At 34.1% G+C, this 19,743-nt stretch overlaps 1 protein-coding gene across 1 annotated transcript in view; it reads right to left on the bottom strand.

The window, feature by feature from the left end:
• LOC150097018 (anoctamin-10-like) overlaps positions 1 to 19,743 on the bottom strand; it is a 155,530-nt gene that overhangs the window by 12,013 nt on the left and 123,774 nt on the right. The window contains exons 9-11 of the mRNA XM_090408111.1: positions 14,215 to 14,289; positions 10,632 to 10,682; positions 2,521 to 2,697 (exon numbers count right to left, since the gene is read on the bottom strand). Of these exons, the coding sequence (XP_090264237.1) occupies positions 2,521 to 2,697; positions 10,632 to 10,682; positions 14,215 to 14,289 (303 nt within the window). The remainder of the gene's footprint in view (positions 1 to 2,520; positions 2,698 to 10,631; positions 10,683 to 14,214; positions 14,290 to 19,743) is intronic.

Below are 19,743 nucleotides of genomic sequence, written 5' to 3'. Positions count from 1 at the left end.
TCAATGACTAGAAATCGCGTAGATGAATTTTAAGAACCAATGTGATAAATACATATAGACCTTACCTAACCACATGGTAATTAAATAAGATTAAACTCTCAAAACCAAATTACATGTCAAATACATCATCCCATAGCTTTAATGCAAATTCATAACTAGTTTTCTTATAAACTGATGACAAATTTCTTGAAATGGCAAACACACATTAATTATGCTGGCCAGTCATGTATCATTATAAGTTACTTTATTTTTGGTCTTTTCATATATTTTTATAATCACTTTTAATTCAAATTTAATGTTTTATTGTATTATATTTTTGTTATTCATATTTCTAATCTATCTAAATTCATCTCCTTGCATACATCCTTCACTTTCCACGTTATTTCCTATACTATTTTCAGCCCCCATTAGTACTTATATAAAAACTTGAAGTAACCAAATTTTGAGGTTACTAAGAAATGGTGATCATCTTTCAGGAGTAACTACTTTGGTTTACTTTTTAATTACTAGTTAAAATACATTTTAATATGTTATTTAATTTATTATTAGCATCGTAGGTCAATTACACTGGAGAAGCTCCATTTCACTAAGCTTTGCTATTGCATATTAGTACAAAAAATATCACTTGCATTCTCAATAATGAACAGTGATAGAATTGATATAATTTTCAGTGAAGAAAGGAAACTAAATATGAAAATAGATCATTGAATAAGTAGGATAAGGAGTTAGCTGAATTCTATATGTGGAATAAGAGAGAGAAATCAGTCAAAACAGCCAACCAAGAGTATACAAGATAACCAATTATAGCATACAGATTTATAATTAAGTTTGAAATAAAACACTTCATCAAAGAACAGAAATAACATATATGAGATCACTGAAGCAAATTAAAAGAGACTGAGGATATAATTAAATTAAAGGATTTTTTTTAATGAAAATCCCACCCATAATAGTTAAAATCTATTGTACGTTATGGTGCAGTTAGTGGGCCAATGTTAGATAATGTAGTTCTCCTGCTGTACACCAAAACATGATACCTTATAAATTCAATTTGGGTCTCCAATAAACAAGTGACAAATGGGTGACAAAAATCATGTACCAATTAAAAATCATTGTCAGAACCATATCAGATATGTAGATATCAGAAAAGAACTTGACATTATTAGCATTCAAAAATGTGTAAGTCAATGTATAAGTTTTGAAACATTCTGTGTGTGTGTGTGAATTTTTTGTAAAATGATGATGAATTATGGGTTATAATTATAACAGAGCTCAACAATTAATTCTTAAATAGTTCAGAATAAAATAACCATTTATTTTAAATGAAGTTTTAATTTTTATTATATAATTAAACTTAAATGAATGAGTCATCGCTAGCAACAGAGAAAGCTATAATATATAGTGAAACCTGTGGAGTATTCATAGCTAAACATATGCACGTTAACCACAGTAATAAAATATTTAATAAGTAAATATTTCACCCTAACTATATGTTATTCCTAGTATTTTGAAATAACTGTACTGAAGATATCCTAAGATACTTGAACGAAATATTTACTTATTAAATATTTTATTACTGTGGTCAACATGTATATGTTCATCAAGAGAAAGCTAGAATGCGAATCACTGTATAGAAGATAATGGTATTGATAAATATCCAATATTTCACAGATAATTTAAAAATTTCACAGTAGAGTCACACTTAACTGACCTTCAGCAAACTGACATTTTATTTTAGCTAACTACTTGGTTACTGAAGATTAAAAGAATTCTAATCTTCAATAATTCAATAAAAAATTCAATTAAAGATTTGATTATGTGATATTAAGAACACACTATTAAGCAGAGATAGGGAAGTAATCACTCCTCTTTATAAAGCTTTGATATGACCACATCTGGATTACTATGCAGACAAGTCTGGTCATATTGGTTTCTTGGGGATAAAGAAATTATTGAGAGGATTTCAGAAGTGAGTGATAGCAATTGAGATGTCAATGGAATGCTTTCTACAGTAACAGATTCAGGGTTTGCGGTTTGAAGTTGACTGATAGGCATAAAAAGTGATATGATAAAATCAAAGTTATTAAAAGTTTATAGGACAGATGCAGAGGAAATTTTCCAGCACTTGGCTAGAGGGGGAGAGAATAAGGGGTCCCCTCATGCGATCTAGCAATCGCATCTTTAAGAGAAAGCCTAATAATTTGTTTCTTCAAATTCCTCCTCCCCACTTTTCATTTTAACCTTTTCAAACACTTTCATATTTGTAATGATTTTGTATTTGATACATATGTATTCTGCTTTTAATGACTTGAAAATGAAGTTGCAGAACATGCAACACATTAGTGAACTGTGTGTATGAAACTGGTTAAGAAAAAATATTTACCTGTTTTCCACATTAACTGACACATTCAGCTATCTGACTTTCCCTCACTCATCCAAATTAGGCTGGTTAATTGCAACTCTACTGTATATCATTTATGTAAATGAATACAGCATTTTATAAGTAAACATTTTTCATACTTCATAAGGAATCAAATCGCTTTCTTCTATAGCCTGACAACTTAATTTGCTTCCTGAGACCTGTTTAGCTCTCTTTTTAGTTCTTAAATATTTTCGGTGTTTCAGCAGAAACAGAGGAAGTATAGCTTCTTGAATATTGTTCAGTATTTGGTATACAATGAGCATAATGGCAATTTGCTAGAAGAACAGAAATAAACATAAACATTTATAAATTTTTATACATTACATTTTTTATATGTACATACATATAAACAACTGATAAAGTAGGCAATCTAACATATAAACTTAGGTGTTGATGATTATTTATAACTTATTTTTAACGGTAGTAACAACAAATGAACTATTTTATAAAAAGATGTTTTATTAACTTGCTTATATTTCGGTGAATTTCAAATCAGCATCATCAGAACACAACACAGTATGTATACGTGATATACGTGACAGTGAGTAAGTGAAACAATACAATTGTACCGGACAAAAGATCTAGTTTTATTTTGGTACCCTTTAATGTTGTAAAAAAAAAAAAGAAAAAAGGCTATGTGGTAGTTGCTTCTAAAATAATGCAACCATATTTGTTCAGGTTCGGAGAATTCTTCATAGCCATGGCTGACTCAAAAAATCTTTCAGATCTCTAACAACTTCTAAATAGCACATTAGTTTTCTTCCATCTAATTCTGTATGAAGGGGTGTCCAAAGCATTGTCTGCCAGTCCTGACTTGCCATAATAATGGTAGCGAATGTATTTTTTTTTAATGTTCTTAAGGTGGATGTTAACAGATCTTCCTATCTGCCCATAGTTGGCCATGTCACAGTCACAAGTTTATCCTTAGAGGGTGAATTATATATTTGGTTTAATCCTTTATCCAAGTGTAAGTAAACAAAGTTTGAGCCTGAAGTATTTTCAGGACTGGGGCAACTCGTGGCAAAGGTGGAATAAGTTCTGATCACTTACCTTAGTATCTCCCATAATACAAAGCACATCTTCTTGCGGACATGTATAATGCTATGCATTAAGGGAAGGGTCACTACCCAGACTGAGACCAGACTGGTTTCGAACTTTATTGAGGTCTCATCAGTGGGAGCCAGACCCAGAGGTGGTGATACTAGGTGGAAGTAATGCAGAAGTCATATCACCATACCAGTTGCCAAAAGGTGTCAACACCTTATTATTAAAATTCTGTGGATTAGAGATAGCTGATGGGAGTTTTTCCACCTTCGCCACGAGTTGCCCCAGTGTCCTGAAAATACTTCAGGTGGCACAAACTTTGTTTGCTTATACTTGGATAAAGGATTAAACCAAATATATAATTGGTAGCATAGCCAACTGAAAAAACTCTCATCAACTATCTCTAATCTAGAGAATTTTAATAATAAGGTGTTGATACCTTTTGGCAACTGGTATATGCTGATATGACTTCTGCATTACTTCCACCTTAGTATCACTACCTCTGGGTCTGGCTGCCACTGATGAGACCTCAATAAAGGTCGAAACCACTCTGGGTAGTGACCCTTCCCTTAATGCATAGCATTATACATGTCTGCAAGGAGATGGGCTTTGCATTATGGGAGATACTAAGGCAAGTGATCAGAACTTATTCCACCTTTGCCACGAGTTGCCCCAGTCCTGAAAATACTTCAGGTGCAAAGTTTGTTTGCTTACACTTGGATAAAGGATTAAACCAAATATATAATTAGTAGCATAGCCAAGTGAAAAAAATTCCCATCATCTTAGAGGGTGAAGTTTATCCCTAGGTGAGCAGATTTAATATGGGGTTTGAATGTGGTGTGAAGGCCATATCATTAGTACTTTGGCTATCTTTTCTGATGTACTTCTGACATATGGAATAGAAATGGTATTGTTGTGTCCCTGTGTATTAGAGGAGAGAGAAGTAATGAGGGTATGTAGTATTTATCTATTTTGTAGGAACTGTAGCCATTGGTCAAGAAAGTATGGTGCAGATATTTGAGTTCTGTGGACAGAGCTATTTCATTAGAACAAATGGCTCTGCTCTGTGTGTAAGCATTTTTAAAATGCCATACTGTTAGACTGGATGATGTGATTGTTTATGTAGATATCTTCCTGTCATGTTGGCTTTCTGTAACATGAAAAAGATAGTGATCCATCTAGAGGGCAGGTGAAGAATGTGTCAAGAAAAGGTAAACAGTATTAGATTATTTTTCTATTGTGAAGTGGATTTTGAGGTGTTGGCTGTTTAGGTAGGTGATAAACACATCCAAAGTGTTTTGTCCATGGGGCCAAATGGCAAACATATCATCAACATAGCATAACCACACTAGGAGCTTGTATGTAGCTGTGGTAAGTACTTTTGTTTTCAAAGTGTTCCATGTAAAAAAAAAAAAAAGTCAGCAACACTTTAACCAATACAACATTATTGTATAAATAATCAAGTCTCTTGGCAAGTATGTACATAAGAATACTAATATTCTTATATTAATATTCTGAGAGGAGACCTCCACATAGCCTTGAAAGGAATGCGGAGAACCGACCAGGGCTTCTGACCTAATGTCCAATCCTCACCTTCTCATGGTACACCCTGTTGGGTATCTACTTGGATACTGAACGAATGAGGATGGGCTGGCAATTTGGGATTTAGCCGACCAAATTATATTCTTATTGGTTAAACCAAAATAAAAAATGATAGTACAACTTGAAAAATTTCATGCTGGCTGGGGTGTCGCCTGGTTAAACAAGGCCCCTGTTGTTTTCACCAGGGAACCAGGGCGATCAGCAAAAAGTCAGCTACTGGAACAAATCTGAAAACAAACCCCAACTCAACATCACTAGAGTTAAAGATCGGTACTATCAACGTAAGAAGCCTGAATGGCAAAGAAATGGAGCTAGCTGAGGAATTAGATAAGTACCAGAACGAGGCTAATCTTCTTGAATGGCAGTCAGTCTCAAGTAGAGTAATGTGGGCAAATATGAGAATGGGGAACTGGACAATGAGACTTATTTGTCCCTATGGTCCCACAGACGGTTCTACTAAGGTAGAAGTGGAGGAATTTTTTGAGGCTTCAGAAAAAGCAACTGACACTTTTCCTTTTTCATTGTGTTCCTTGTTGGGGATCTAAATAGCAGAGTAGGAAATGATTGTGAGACATACAAAAATATTTTGGGAAAATTTGGAGAAAAGAGCAAAGCTAATAATAATGGCAAATATCTGTTAAATTTCTGCTCAGGACATGGACTGGTTATTACTAACACCATGTTCTAACATAAAAATGTGCACAAATTCACACTGAGAGAAGAGGCTAGGAATAAGAAAAGTCTCATTGACTATGTTATTGTTGATAGTGATGTTTTCTCCCTGGTGCAGGATACCAGAGTGTATAGAGGATTTGAAATTGGAAGTGATCACTATTTAGTCTTGAGCAGGATAAAATTGAATTTCATATTGAAAAGAATAACATGTAAGACAGTTTTAAAGCGAATAAAAGTTGAGCTGCTCTCAGATGGGAACTGTAGACTAAAATACACAAAGATTATTGAAGAAAAAATGAGAGTTTGAGAACAGGAATCAAACCTTGGAGATTCGGTGGCAAACTCTGAAGAAAACATTGATTGATTCTGCCAGAGACATGTGGTGAGGTTGTCTGCAAGGATAAAAAAATCATAACTCCCTGGTGGACACAGGAAGTTAAAGAGGCAGTGAAGGAAAAGAAGAAATCATATCAAAAGTTTCTGGCAAATAAGTCAGCTTGTGCTCTTAGAGAATATAGAGACAAATGCAAGAATGCTAAACACTGTGTAAAACTAGCTAAACAAAAGTCATGGGAGGATTTGGCAAGAATATAGAAAATAAATATCAAGAAGGTAGCAAAATATTCTGGAGGTTGTTGATGAAGCTTAGGAATGGAGGAAAGAGTGCTGTAAAAGGAGTTAGAGATGATAAAGGTGACATGAAAATGGGAGAAAAAGATATCCTTGAAGTATGGTATAATTACTTTGAAAAATTATTAAATGAAACAAGCAGTAATGCCAGCATAGTGGTAAAAAACACTGACCAGGCATGCAGTCAGGAATACATATCCATACTTGAATAGAAAAAGCCATCAAAGGCTTGGAATGTGGAAAGGCAGGAGGAGTAGATGATATTCGACAAGAAATGCTGAAGTATGGTGGTATAAGAGTCTTACAGCGGCTGCAATGCATAGTTCTGAAAGCCTAGACAGAGGGACGAATTCCCAATGATTGGAGTAGAGCTCTCATAGTACCCATATATAAAAAGGGAAATAAAACTGAATGTGAGAATTACAGAGGTATTTCCCTACTGAGTGTTCCTGGCAAGATCTATGCACATATACTTGAGAAACAGTTGAGAAGAATTGTGGAAGAAAAGCTTGGTGAAGAACAAGCTGGATTCAGGCCAAATAGAGGCTGTCAGGATCAGATCTTCACTTTACGACAAATAGTCGAGAAAGCATGGGAATATAACAAAGATCTGTATTTAAGTTTTGTCAATTTGGAAAAGGCATATGACAAGGTGCCAAGAGAGAAGCTATTCAATATGCTGCAGTTATATGGTGTCAATGGCGCATTATATCAAGCAATACTCAGTCTTTATTTGAGTTGTAAGTCAGCAGTTAGAATTGAAGGAAGTACAGGAAGATGGTTTAATGTTAAATCTGGTGTGAGACAGGGATGTATATTATCCCCTCTGTTATTCATTATCTATATGGATCACATTATGAAGGAAAGTGGTATTAAATATGATATCAAAATTGGAGATGTTAATGTCAGCTCTTTGCTTTATGCGAATGATGTTATACTTCTAAATAAATCCGCTACAAGTCTGCAAGATTCACTGACTAAATTGAATAACTGTTGTAATAGATATGGTATGAAAGTCAGCAATAAAAAGACAAAGACAATGATAATTGCAGAATCATTGAAAATGTCAACTGTGTTGTGAATGGAGAACCTGTGGAACAAGTAAAACATTTCATCTACTTAGGCACGATTTTTACTGAAGATGGTAAATTAAATATAGAAATAGACAACAGAATCAGCAAAGCTGGTATGGTGGGAAGCTAATTGAATAAATTCATATGGAATAAGAGAGAAATTAGTCAGAACACTAAATTAGCTGTATACAAGACAGTGTTCAAACCAGTTTTAACTTATGGATCTGAGAGCTGGGTCAGAACTAAAACACTTGACCAAAGACTAGAAACTACAGATATGAGAATCCTGAGAAAGATTATAGGTGTGAACAGATGGCATCAATGGCAATATCATATTAAAAAGAAGGATATTAGGAAAGAACTTGACATTGTCAGCATCCAGGAATGCATTAGCAGAGCTAATCCCAGGTGGTATGGTCACTTAAACAGAATGGGCGAGGAAAGATTAGCAAAACAAGTGTTTTCTGCCAGGTTGCCAGCAAAACGACACAGAGGAAGACCAAGATATAGGTGGATTGATAAGGTACAAACTGCCTTAGACGATAGAAATATAAGATCTGATAATGTTGGAGTCTTGACAAGTAACAGACTGATTTGGAGGAAAATTGTAGATAGGAAGTTAGTAATGATGTAATTTTTTTCATGTAGTACTATCATATCCTGTACACCCCTTGAGGGTACATGGCAGGAATTTGATGATGATGATGATGGATATTAATATTTTGGTGTGATGAATTAAATATATTACAATGAAATATCAGATACTACTAAATAATATAACTGTTTAATATATTCTATATTTAATTTCCATTATGATGACATCATTGACAAACAAGAGTAAAGTTTTTTTAATACTTTTTATATCTGTGACTATCTATAGAAGTTGAACTATTTATCATAGGTTCTGAAAGGTCATACAACAAACTGATGAGGCTAGGGATCTTGGAGTTTTAGTAAACAGGAAGTTGAAGTTCAGGGGTTATATAGCAAAGATTGAAAATAGAACTCAGAAGGTAACTGCAATGCTGAAACAAACTCTGATATATAAAATAAGGATGTACATTTTGCCTCTTTACAAGGTCTTCATAAGACCTCACTTAGACTATTGTGCGAAGATCTGATCTACTGGTTTCCATAGTGATTCTGATATAGTGATTTTCTCATTTGCACTCTCTCTCTCTCTGACAGAAAGAGAGTGCAAATGAGAGTGTCAAAAATATCAGGATTGTGGAATACTGATTATGAAGACAGACTGAGAATTTATAAACTGCAGTCATTAACAAAGAGGAGAAAGAGGGGTCATATGATTGAGACTTACAAACTTCTGAAAGAGCTATACAGAATTTCAGTAGATGAAATTTCTCATTTTATGGAGGGTGGGGAAAGGACATGAGGGCCATGGAAGTTGAGAATGAATGCTATCAAGAAGAGGGTTAGGGCTAGATTTTTCTCTCATAGAGTAGTGTGTGATTGGAGTGAATTGCTGTTGATGTTGTGTGTGGCAGTAGTGTGAACGAATTCAAGAACACCGATGACAGATAGTGCAAACAGGTCTCTCTCAATAAGCTCCTGACTCCCTGGAGGGCTCTCTTAATAATAATAATGTTTGTATGTTTGTAGAAACTATGAAAGGTTCATAAATTGACCTGAGAGCTTGCGGGAATACAATGCTCGGGACCCACGATTTAAGAAAAATAAATTTTTCTGACATCGCAATTTCCTTAATAATGAATGAGAGTTTTTGCTCTCTTAAGATTTCTGCCTGGTCTCTGAAGAGAACCAATCAGTTCAAAACAGCTGTGAGAAACACCTCTGAAAACCTTTATCAAATGCGCTAATAAAAGGCGAATATATGGACACTTGGACAGCGCTCATGTGTCTTTTAAGTAGTGCAAGCTAAGGTAACTTGGGGATGCCAAGGATTATATTCTCATAAACCCTCAGGTCAACTTACGTAACTTTCATAGGCTCTATAAACATTTGGCTTTGAAATAATGTTGGATCTGGTATCCACTGTACCTATGTAATATGCAAATTTATACCAATTTATGCCACTAAGGGAAGAGAGGGGAATTTGCTAACAAGCTAACAATGACTTCTACAAATGTTTGGTGTATGGCATTATCATATGTTTGCAATGTGCAATTATATGGTAATGTCTTTCAGAGTTATGTTTGAAGAACTATCTTTAATTTCAAGAACTATATTCTGATTATAACTTTTTTTATATATGAAAATTCATTATGATAATATGCATATTAAGTATTAACTAATGTATTAATAATATTTTATATAAAATGTTTTGCAAAATGGCAGTATTTTTAATTACATTGATTTATATTCTTCATTCATCAGTAAGGATTCTACTCTTTCACCATCATCACTCACACACATGTTCACTATACATGTATCATTACTATTCCTACCCATTTTCAGATTCATCACAACTTACATAATTTGTATTTTAAACTGTAAATAAATTACCCTTTTATTTCTAGGAAGAAGTCTGGTTTCTCAGTATCTCAATTAAAATCCTTATATAATGCAAGCTTAATAAATGAATGTTCTACTCATCCTTAGACAATCATACAATCAAATGGTCAATTTGGCTTCTGCAATCATTCAATTCAAATTCACTTGATCACAACTTTTGCACATTATTATGTCCTGCAGGTTGTAACAATACACATAACCAGCACATACATCCTGCAGCAGGGATGAATGCTAGTCTTGAAATTCACGCTTGCTCTTGTTATCATTCAGCGAGTGAGAGATGTGATTGAAATCTGATTATTGGAATGATGAATTACAGGTAACCCTCGTATAGCGAGGATGTTAGGTTCCATAAAAATGGCGCATTATATAAACCGCATTATGTGATTTATATAACACGTACAAAAAGTAGGGTTATGTTCCGAAATCGTTTTTTTTTTTTTTTTTTAAATTATATAAACAACAATGACATATCCAACAAAAATATATTTTTATTTAATTCAGGTAATTCATATAAGTTAAGAAAACATATAAACTATGATACAAATCTACTCTATAATATAAAATGATAAGCTTTTTATTGTAACGTTTTTGTGTCACGTTTTTTGTAAAGTTATTTGAAACTCAGGGGCTACCCTGAGTGTCGAGTCTTCAAAATTCGAGTCATCAGAATTCAAGGAGAACCGGCCTACCAGTCCGTAACTCGGGGGTTGGGCACCGTAGGCATCAGGGGGCGGAGCCCCCTAGTATATAGTATAAAATTATAAAAATTACAAATTGTAATTAAGCTTCATTGCACGTAATGAATAATTGTTTTAGGCAAAATAAAAATAAGTGCATATTTTATCCTTTCATAGCACGAGGATTTGAGGATTGGTTAATAAACATTAGTTTTGTCATGTAATCACCTGATGCATTACTAAAAACAGTAGAGTAATTCTGTCTTTGGAAACTTTGAATCCAGGAGTTGATCTTTCATTTTTCGAAATATAGGTGCATTTTGGCATTTTTTTCCAATATAACCTGGATTCATCAGCATTGAACACCTGGTCTGTATTATAAATGTTTATAAACGTTGAGAGTTTTTTGTTTAATAAGATTTCCATCCAAAGGAATTTTCTTTTGAGTGCATTTTCTTTCCAAATCATTGACTTTCTCGGATTTTAAGTTCATTGTGTTTGATTGTTTGAATTATTGATTTATTTAAATTCAAAGTCCTTACAACAACTGGTTTTTCTCCATTTTTCAAATGATTCATGATTTTAATTTTTTTTCTTCGAGAGAAATTTTCTTCGAGACGAATTTTCTTTTCAATATTCATTTTTTTTCCCTTTCAATGCAATTTGCACCATTACTATAAAAAAAAAAGCATTATATATTAATTATGTATGTAACTCACCAGAAAATAAAGTGCTCAGCTTGAGATAACACACTTATGATTTTTAATGCACTTTCCTGGCAGAAAACAAAGACAATTTTCAACAATAAACATATATGCGTGCTAAAGGATGCTTCCCTTAATATAAATTCGCTACTTATAACTAACTGTGCGATAAGGGCAGACACAAATTTAACGAAGATAAAATTTGATTTTTAAGTCGTGCGGTGAAAAATATACAAAAAGATAAAAGGTTACTACAATTTCTAGACTGTGGTTTTGTCAAAACCGCGTTGTATAAGTACTGCATTGAAGCGTTACTACAATTTGTGCGTTATACGAGGATTACCTGTACTGACCATTTAAAATTATATATTTAGAAATTTATGTACATTTAATCATACAAATACAACATTTATTTTACATATGATATTCTATATTTTTAATTTAGCTACTTGAATACAAATTTACTATTTCTAGATATACACAAAGCTTTTGACTCTGTATCACATGAAATTTTAATAAAAAAATTAGAAGTCATAGGAATACGAGGTACTGCCCTAAACTGGTTCAAAAATTACTTAAATGCCAGATCACAAATTGCAAAAATAAGCAACAGCTATAGCAGCTCTAAAACAGTAGACTGTGGTGTACCACAAGGATCTGTCTTGGGACCAATTTTATTTAATATTTATATCAATGACTTCTGCAATGTTAAACTAAACAGTAAAATAAATACTTTTGCAGATGATACAGTACTAATTTTCTCTACAGACACAGCCGAAAAAATGAAAACCATCATGAATGCTGATCTTTTGAAAGTAACAAATTGGTTCCAGTCAAACAAACTCAGTCTGAATGTCTCAAAAACTAAATACGTAAATTTTAACTTGTGAAATACAACTGGCAAAACGAACTTCACTGCACAATTAATTTTGCATGATTGGAATTGCAGGACAAATTCAAATTGCAACTGTGAGGAAATAGAAAAAGTCAGTGTGATAACTTACTCGGGATTAAAAATTGATAGTAGCTTAAGCTGGAAACCGCATATTACCAATGTCGTAAATAAAGTAAGGATTATGTTAAATAGACTTTACTACCTAAACAGATTCTTAAATTTAAATATGCTAAAAATATTATATTCTGCCTGGATTCAAAGCGCACTACAATATGGTATATTAAATCGGGAAGGAATCTATCGCACCACGCTGAAACCTTTAGTCTCGACTCAGCATAAAATAATTAAAATCTTAACTAGAAACAAATATAAGGATACTGCAATGTGTAATAAATACACCATACTAAACATACTATCCCTTAGATATTTATACGTACTATTATTCATAAAAAACGACAATGAATACGTAAATATCAAACAAGATGCTTTCCTTAGTAAACATAAGGGCCTAAAATGTATAGTTCCAAAAGCAAATAAAGAAGAAATACACAAACATTATACTTATTTAGCCCCAAAAGTATTCAACACACTACCTTTAACAATAAGAAATGAAACTAACCCAATCAAATACAAAACTCTAATCAAAGAGTATTTATTTTCCCACAGAAATTAGGAATCTCTGTTAAAATAATTGTATAAAGTATTGCTTTTTAGCATATTTGTATTCAAAGATAATAAAAATTTTAATGCTATTTAACTGCTTTATTTTGTTCCTAATTAATTGTTATGCGACTTTCTCTGTACATATTAGCATGTCTCCTGCAATTTTATCATGTAATTATATTATAATATGTAATACGTATATTATCTGAATGTATACATATGTATATAATGAAAATGAATTACATAAATTTTTGTATCTTTATGCATATCGTAACTTGGATGAGCTGTTGCTCTTAGGTTACACATATGATTGTTCAACATTTTGTACTGTTATAGGAAGCTTACAAATAAATTTTACTAGTCAAAAAAAAAAAAAAAAATTCTACCGTATGGTTCTTCTTTATGAAATGGTCAATAACATCGTCATAAAAAGTTGGTTGTAACTTAATTTTCCCAAGCAACAAACACACATTTGTAAAGGTTGCTGAAGCTCACTGGATGAAAATCACAGTGCCGCTGCGAGGACCTGTAAGCTCCTACGTCCAAGCAAGCCAAGGTAGCACACATCGGCTTCAATACACAACTCAAAGCTCAATTATTGCTGCACAAGCTTAAGACACCTTCTGCCTACAAAAATAAAAACCTAAATGTAATGCTTATAAATGCATGCATTTATTAACAAATAAATATTACTTCTTTCTCAATTAATGAGCTTGTGCAGCAAGCATGGAGAATTCGCCACTGTCCTGAAGGATGTATGTGTAGGTATCTGTTGTCTATTTATAGCCAGTGCCTACCATGTGTTGCGAGTGGATTCCATTTAGTATGGAGTTTTCAACAACATGGTCAATGAACATATATTGATCACTGTTTCATTGCTATTATCTAGATTGTTAGTTTTTTTTTTTGCTTCTCAAATGAATAATTTAGTAAATGTAAATAATTTCTGATTATATCCCGTTGGATATGATTCAGGATTAGCTTTTTCTAGGTACTTATGTGTAGCACAAGCTCACTCTCTCTCTCTCTCTCCCTCACAAACATGAATATATTGAAAAACAGTAGTGAAACGACATGCATGAAAGGGTGTAATATAAACGAACCTTGAGTTTTAAATGAATACTTTAGCCGCTCACTCTGTCTCAAACTGACTAATCCTCAATTTTTATTATTCTACTCAAGATTCTAATGTAGTATTATGCAAAGACATAGTATAAGCAATTTAAAATTGATTAGAGTTATGTTTTTTATTTCACTTCAATTAAAGTTTAGCATGGACTAAGTGGTTTTAAAATTAAAAGCATCTTGAATATAAAATAATTCAAGTCCTTACCCATTTAAGCATCTCTATGTCTTGAACATAAAAAGCAATATACATCATAGAAAGAAAGCTGTTGGTAAATTCAAACTGAAGAAAAATTTAAATATAATTAATATACAAAAATTAAATTCACATATTATGCATTTAAATAATATTTTATTAATAAAATATTTACAAACAAAACTTTTTTTTCTAAATTAGAAACAGCATCTTTATTCATATGTGTCTGTTATTCTCATGGTGACTTTCAATGATATCAAATAGAAGAAATAGGGTTGATTCCAGTCACTCTCTAAAAAAAACTTTTTCCAGACCACTTTTTCAGCATAACTCTGCAACTAGTTTTGCTAATCTTATGATTAGCTTCTTCAGGAATCAAGTACCAAATTATCATCATCATCATCAAATTCCTGCCATGTACCCTCAAGGGGTGTACAGGATATGATAGTACTGCATGAAAAAAATTACATCATTATTAATTTCCTATCTACAATTTTCCTCCAAATCAGTCTGTTACTTGTCAAGACTCCAACATTATCAGATCTTATATTTCTATTGTCTAAAGCACTTTGTACTGTATCAATCCACCTATATCTTGGTCTTCCTCTGGGTCGTTTTGCTGCCAACCTGGCTCGCTCATTCTGTTTAAGTGACCATACCACCTGAGATTAGCTCTGCTAATGCATTCCTGATGCTGACAATGTCAAGTTCTTTCCTAATATCCTCGTTTTTAATATGATATTGCCATTGATGCCATCTGTTCACGCCTATAATCTTTCTCAGGATTCTCATATCTGTGGTCTCTAGTCTTTGGTCAAGTGTTTTACTTCTGACCCAGCTCTCAGATCCATAAGTTAAAACTGGTTTGAACACTCTCTTGTATACAGCTAATTTAGTGTTCCGACTAATTTCTCTCTTATTCCATATGAATTTATTCAATTGACTTCCCACCATACCAGCTTTGCTGATTCTGCTGTCTATTTCTATATTTAATTTACCATCTTCAGTAAAAATAGTGCCTAAGTAGCTGAAATGTTTTACTTGTTCCACAGGTTCTCCATTCACAACACAGTTGACATTTTCAATGATTCTGCCTATTTTCATTGTCTTTGTCTTTTTATTGCTGACCTTCATACCATATCTATTACAACAGCTATTCAATTTAGTCAGAGAATGTTGCAGACTTGTAGCAGATTTATTTAGAAGTATAACATCATCCGCATAAAGCAAAGAGCTGACATTAACATCTCCAATTTCGATATCATGTTTAATACTACTTTCCTTCATAATGTGATCCATATAGATAATGAATAACAGAGGGGATGATGCACATCCTTGTCTCACACCAGATTTAACATTAAACCATCTTCCTGTACTTCCTTCAATTCTAACTGCTGACTTACAACTCAAATAAAGACTGAGTATTGCTTGATATAATGCCCCATTGACACCATATGACTGCAGCGTATTGAATAGCTTCTCTTTTGCCACCTTGTCATATGACTTTTCCAGATCGACAAAACTTAAATACAGATCTTTGTTATATTCCCATGCTTTCTCGACTATTTGTCGTAAAGTGAAGATTTGATCCTGACAGCCTCTATTTGGCCTGAATCCAGCTTGTTCTTCACCAAGCTTTTCTTCCACAATTCTTCTCAACCGTTTCTCAAGTATACTTGCATAGATCTTGCCAGGAACACTCAGTAGGGAAATACCTCTGTAATTCTCACATTCAGTTTGATTTCCCTTTTTATATATGGGTACTATGAGAGCACTACTCCAATCATCGGGAATTCGTCCCTCTGTCCAGGCTTTCTGAACTATGCAGTGCAGCCACTGTAAGACTTTTATACCACCATACTTCAGCATTTCTGGTCAAATATCATCTACTCCTGCTGCCTTTCCACATTTCAAGCCTTTGATGGCTTTTTCTACTTCTAGTATGGATATGTATTCCTGACTGCATGCCTGGTCAGTGTTTTTTACCACTGTGCTGTCATCACTGCTTGTTTCATTTAGCAGTTTTTCAAAGTAATTACTCCATACTTCAAGGATATCCTTTTCTCCCGTTTTCATGTCACCATTATCATCTCTAATTCCTTTTACAGCACTCTTTCCTCCATTCTTAAGCTTCTTCAACAACCTCCAGAATATTTTGCCACCTTCTTGATATTTATTTTCTATATTCTTGCCAAAGTCCTCCCATGACTTTTGTTTAGCTAGTTTTACACAGTGTTTAGCATTCTTGCATTTGTCTCTATATTCTCTAAAAGCACCAGCTGACTTATTTGACAGGAACTTTTGGTATGCTTTCTTCTTTTCCTTCACTGCCTCTTTAACTTCCTGTGTCCACAAGGGAGTTCTGTTTTTTTTATCCTTACAGATAACCTCACCACATGCCTCTCTGGCAGAATCAATCAATGTTTTCTTCAGAGTTTGCCACTGAATCTAAAAGGTTTGATTCCTGTTCTCAAACTCTTTCATTTTTTCTTCAATAATCTTTCTGTATTTTAGCCTACAGTTCACATCTGAGAGCAGCTCAACTTTTATTCGCTTTAAAACTGTCTTACATGTTATTCTTTTTAATATGAAATTCAATTTTATCCTGCTCAAGACTAAATAGTGATCACTTCCAATTTCAAATCCTCTGTACACAATCTGGTGTCCTGCACCAGGGAGAAAACATCACTATCAACAATAACATAGTCAATGAGACTTTTCTTATTCCTAGCCTCTTCTCTCCATGTGAATTTGTGCACATTTTTATGTTAGAACATGGTGTTAGTAATAACCAGTCCATGTCCTGAGCAGAAATCCAACAGATATTTGCCATTATTATTAGCTTTGCTCTTTTCTCCAAATTTTCCCAAAATATTTTTGTATGTCTCACAATCATTTCCTACTCTGCTATTTAGATCCCCAACAAGGACCAACTTTTCATTTTTCATTGTGTCAGTTGCTTTTTCTAAAGCCTCAAAAAATTCCTCCACTTCTACCTTAGTAGAACCTTCTGTGGGACCATAGGCACAAATAAGTCTCATTGTCCAGTTCCCCATTCTCATATTTGCCCACATTACTCTACTTGAGACTGACTGCCATTCAAGAAGATTAGCCTCGCATTTTGTGTTGAATACTATGGCTACTCCTTCTTTTCCTTGATTATCATTGCCTGAATATAACATTTTGTATTTATTGGTCAGAAAGATCTCGCCAGTTTTGGTCTTTTTTGTTTCAGTCACCCCTATTATGTCGATCTGGTACTTATCTAATTCCTCAGCTAGCTCCATTTCTTTGCCATTCAGGCTTCTTACGTTGATAGTACCAATCTTTAACTCTGGTGATGTTGAGTTGGGGTTTATTTTCAGATTTGTTCCAGTAGCTGACTTTTAGCTGTTCGCCCTGGTTTCCTGGCGAAAAGAACGGGGGACTTGTTTAACCGGGCGACGCCCCAGCCGGCATGAAATTTTGTCATGTTGTACCATCATTCTATATTTTGGTTTAACCAATAAGAAAACAATTTGGTCGGCTAAATCCCAAATTGCCAGCCCATCCTCGTCCATTCAGTATCCAGGTAGATAGCCAACAGGGTGCACCACGAGAAGGTGAGGATTGGACATTAGGTCAGAAGCCCTGGTTGGTTCTCCGCATTCCTTTAAAGGCTATGTGGAGGTCTCCTCTCAGTTATACAGCTTTGACTCTTAAGCACCCCAGTACCAAATTAAGTTATTGCAAATACGTGTGTTAAGAGATTTTAGTTTGTGTTGACTGATATGAGTTAAATAGAGAATAAAATAGATAACTTAAATATCCATATTCAGTTCTACCAACTAATTATAGTCATAGAACATGTAATAGGCAACTACAAGTACAACCCTCATTACTGAAGATATCTCATATCCCATGTTTCTCAGACCAAAGAGTTTTATTCAAGTTCATTACATACAGCAGTGAATCATGCCAGGGTTTTTATTGACTGGTGGGAATATGTAATATCAGCTAGGCTTTCTCTTACATAGAGTAAATTAAATCAGTTGTTAGCTCAAGGCCTAATGTCCTGCATCTCTAATTTTAAAACAATTCCATCAATTCAAACCACCATCACAATCTAAGTTTCTTTTTGACTAAATAATGGAAAGTTCTTACTTTTCATGAAGTCTGGTCCTCTATAGCTAATTATCCCTTCTTGTTTCCATTAGACTTCGTCACTGCACCTGAACATCCTTTTCGTGATTTGCAAGACTTTTTTCTTGTTATCGGCAGACAATTTAATTCCTACGGCTTGGAAGTTTGGTATATGGTTCCTCCTAATATGACGTGCCTCAGTTGTATTGTTCTTCTAGCCTTTGCTTCATGAATACAGGTCTCTGAATAGGATAACGATTCATCATCTACGATTTCTAGTGAAGCTCAGCTGCCGTTGACGACCATCGTACTTTCCTCTAAACTCGTCGGTTTACGTTGACCTTGATACCGTCACGAGTCTGAACTCTCTCTTCGGAACTCCATGTGACTTCCTGCCCCACGAACAGGAACTCCACTCTGGAATGTACTCGAACTCCCAGGAACAGACTAAACCAAGCAAGTCCTGCCTCGATGCAGCAAACTCCTATTTATATGGTTCCGATGACCTCCGTTTTTCTTACGTCGTAGTCACCTGGGTACCCTGATGTTCTGCACCTGTCACCTTCGTCGATTGGTGCATTTAGACGGGAAACCCCCATGTAATGTCAACCTTCGCGTTTTCAGTGGCCTCAGGTCATGGCTTAATCCCTTAATCTGTCTGGAATTTTAGTTGACTAGAGGTATACTTAGACACAATTTACCTTATGTATAATTTCCTTTGTTCTTACTCAAAACTTGATATTATAATATTCAATAATTCAAAAAAAAAAAAAAAAAAAAACTATTTCCATTTGAATTACACAAAGTTTTTCTATTAATACACAAGTTATGATAGGTTTCACGGTATAAAAAGAACACAGATGGTTAAGAAAATAACTATTTATTAACTTAAGCTAATATTTCGCTGGTATTATATCCAGCATCTTCAGAGCACACAACACAAAGTTTGTTACAAAGGCAAGACAACCACAATCCGGTGTAACAGTGGGGACAGTATAAAGTGATTGCAGCGTGCAACACAAGACTAAAGTCCTAATATGGCGCCATCTAGGTTAAAAAAAAAAAAAAAATTTCAAAGTTTTGAAATAGTAGTCCAAATGATAAAAAATAAAAGTAATAAATATTAATTTGGTCTTAGGATGACTGTCTCCCAAATCTTTGGTAGATTTATACAGCCATACTTGTTAAGGTTTGGGGTATGTTTCATGGCTTCTGTTGATTCCAGGAACAACCTCTCTGACTTGTAGAAGCTTCTGTGCATTACTTTTGTTTCTTTCCAATTGATCCTGTGTGCAGGGGTATCCAGAGCATGGTCTGCCAGACCCTACTTACCATAGCGAAAGTGTCGGATATATTTTTTGTGTTCACTGAGGCGGATGTCCACATTTCTTCCTGTCTGTCCGTAGTAGGCTTGATGGC

The sequence above is a fragment of the Typopeltis vanoorti genome, chromosome 18 (assembly GCF_054136105.1).
Source record: "Typopeltis vanoorti isolate ZY-2024b chromosome 18, IOZ_Tvanoo_1.0, whole genome shotgun sequence".
Lineage (NCBI taxonomy): Eukaryota > Metazoa > Arthropoda > Arachnida > Uropygi > Thelyphonidae > Typopeltis > Typopeltis vanoorti.
Note: the sequence above shows the minus strand (reverse complement) of the source record. Positions and strands in the feature narration are given on the sequence as shown.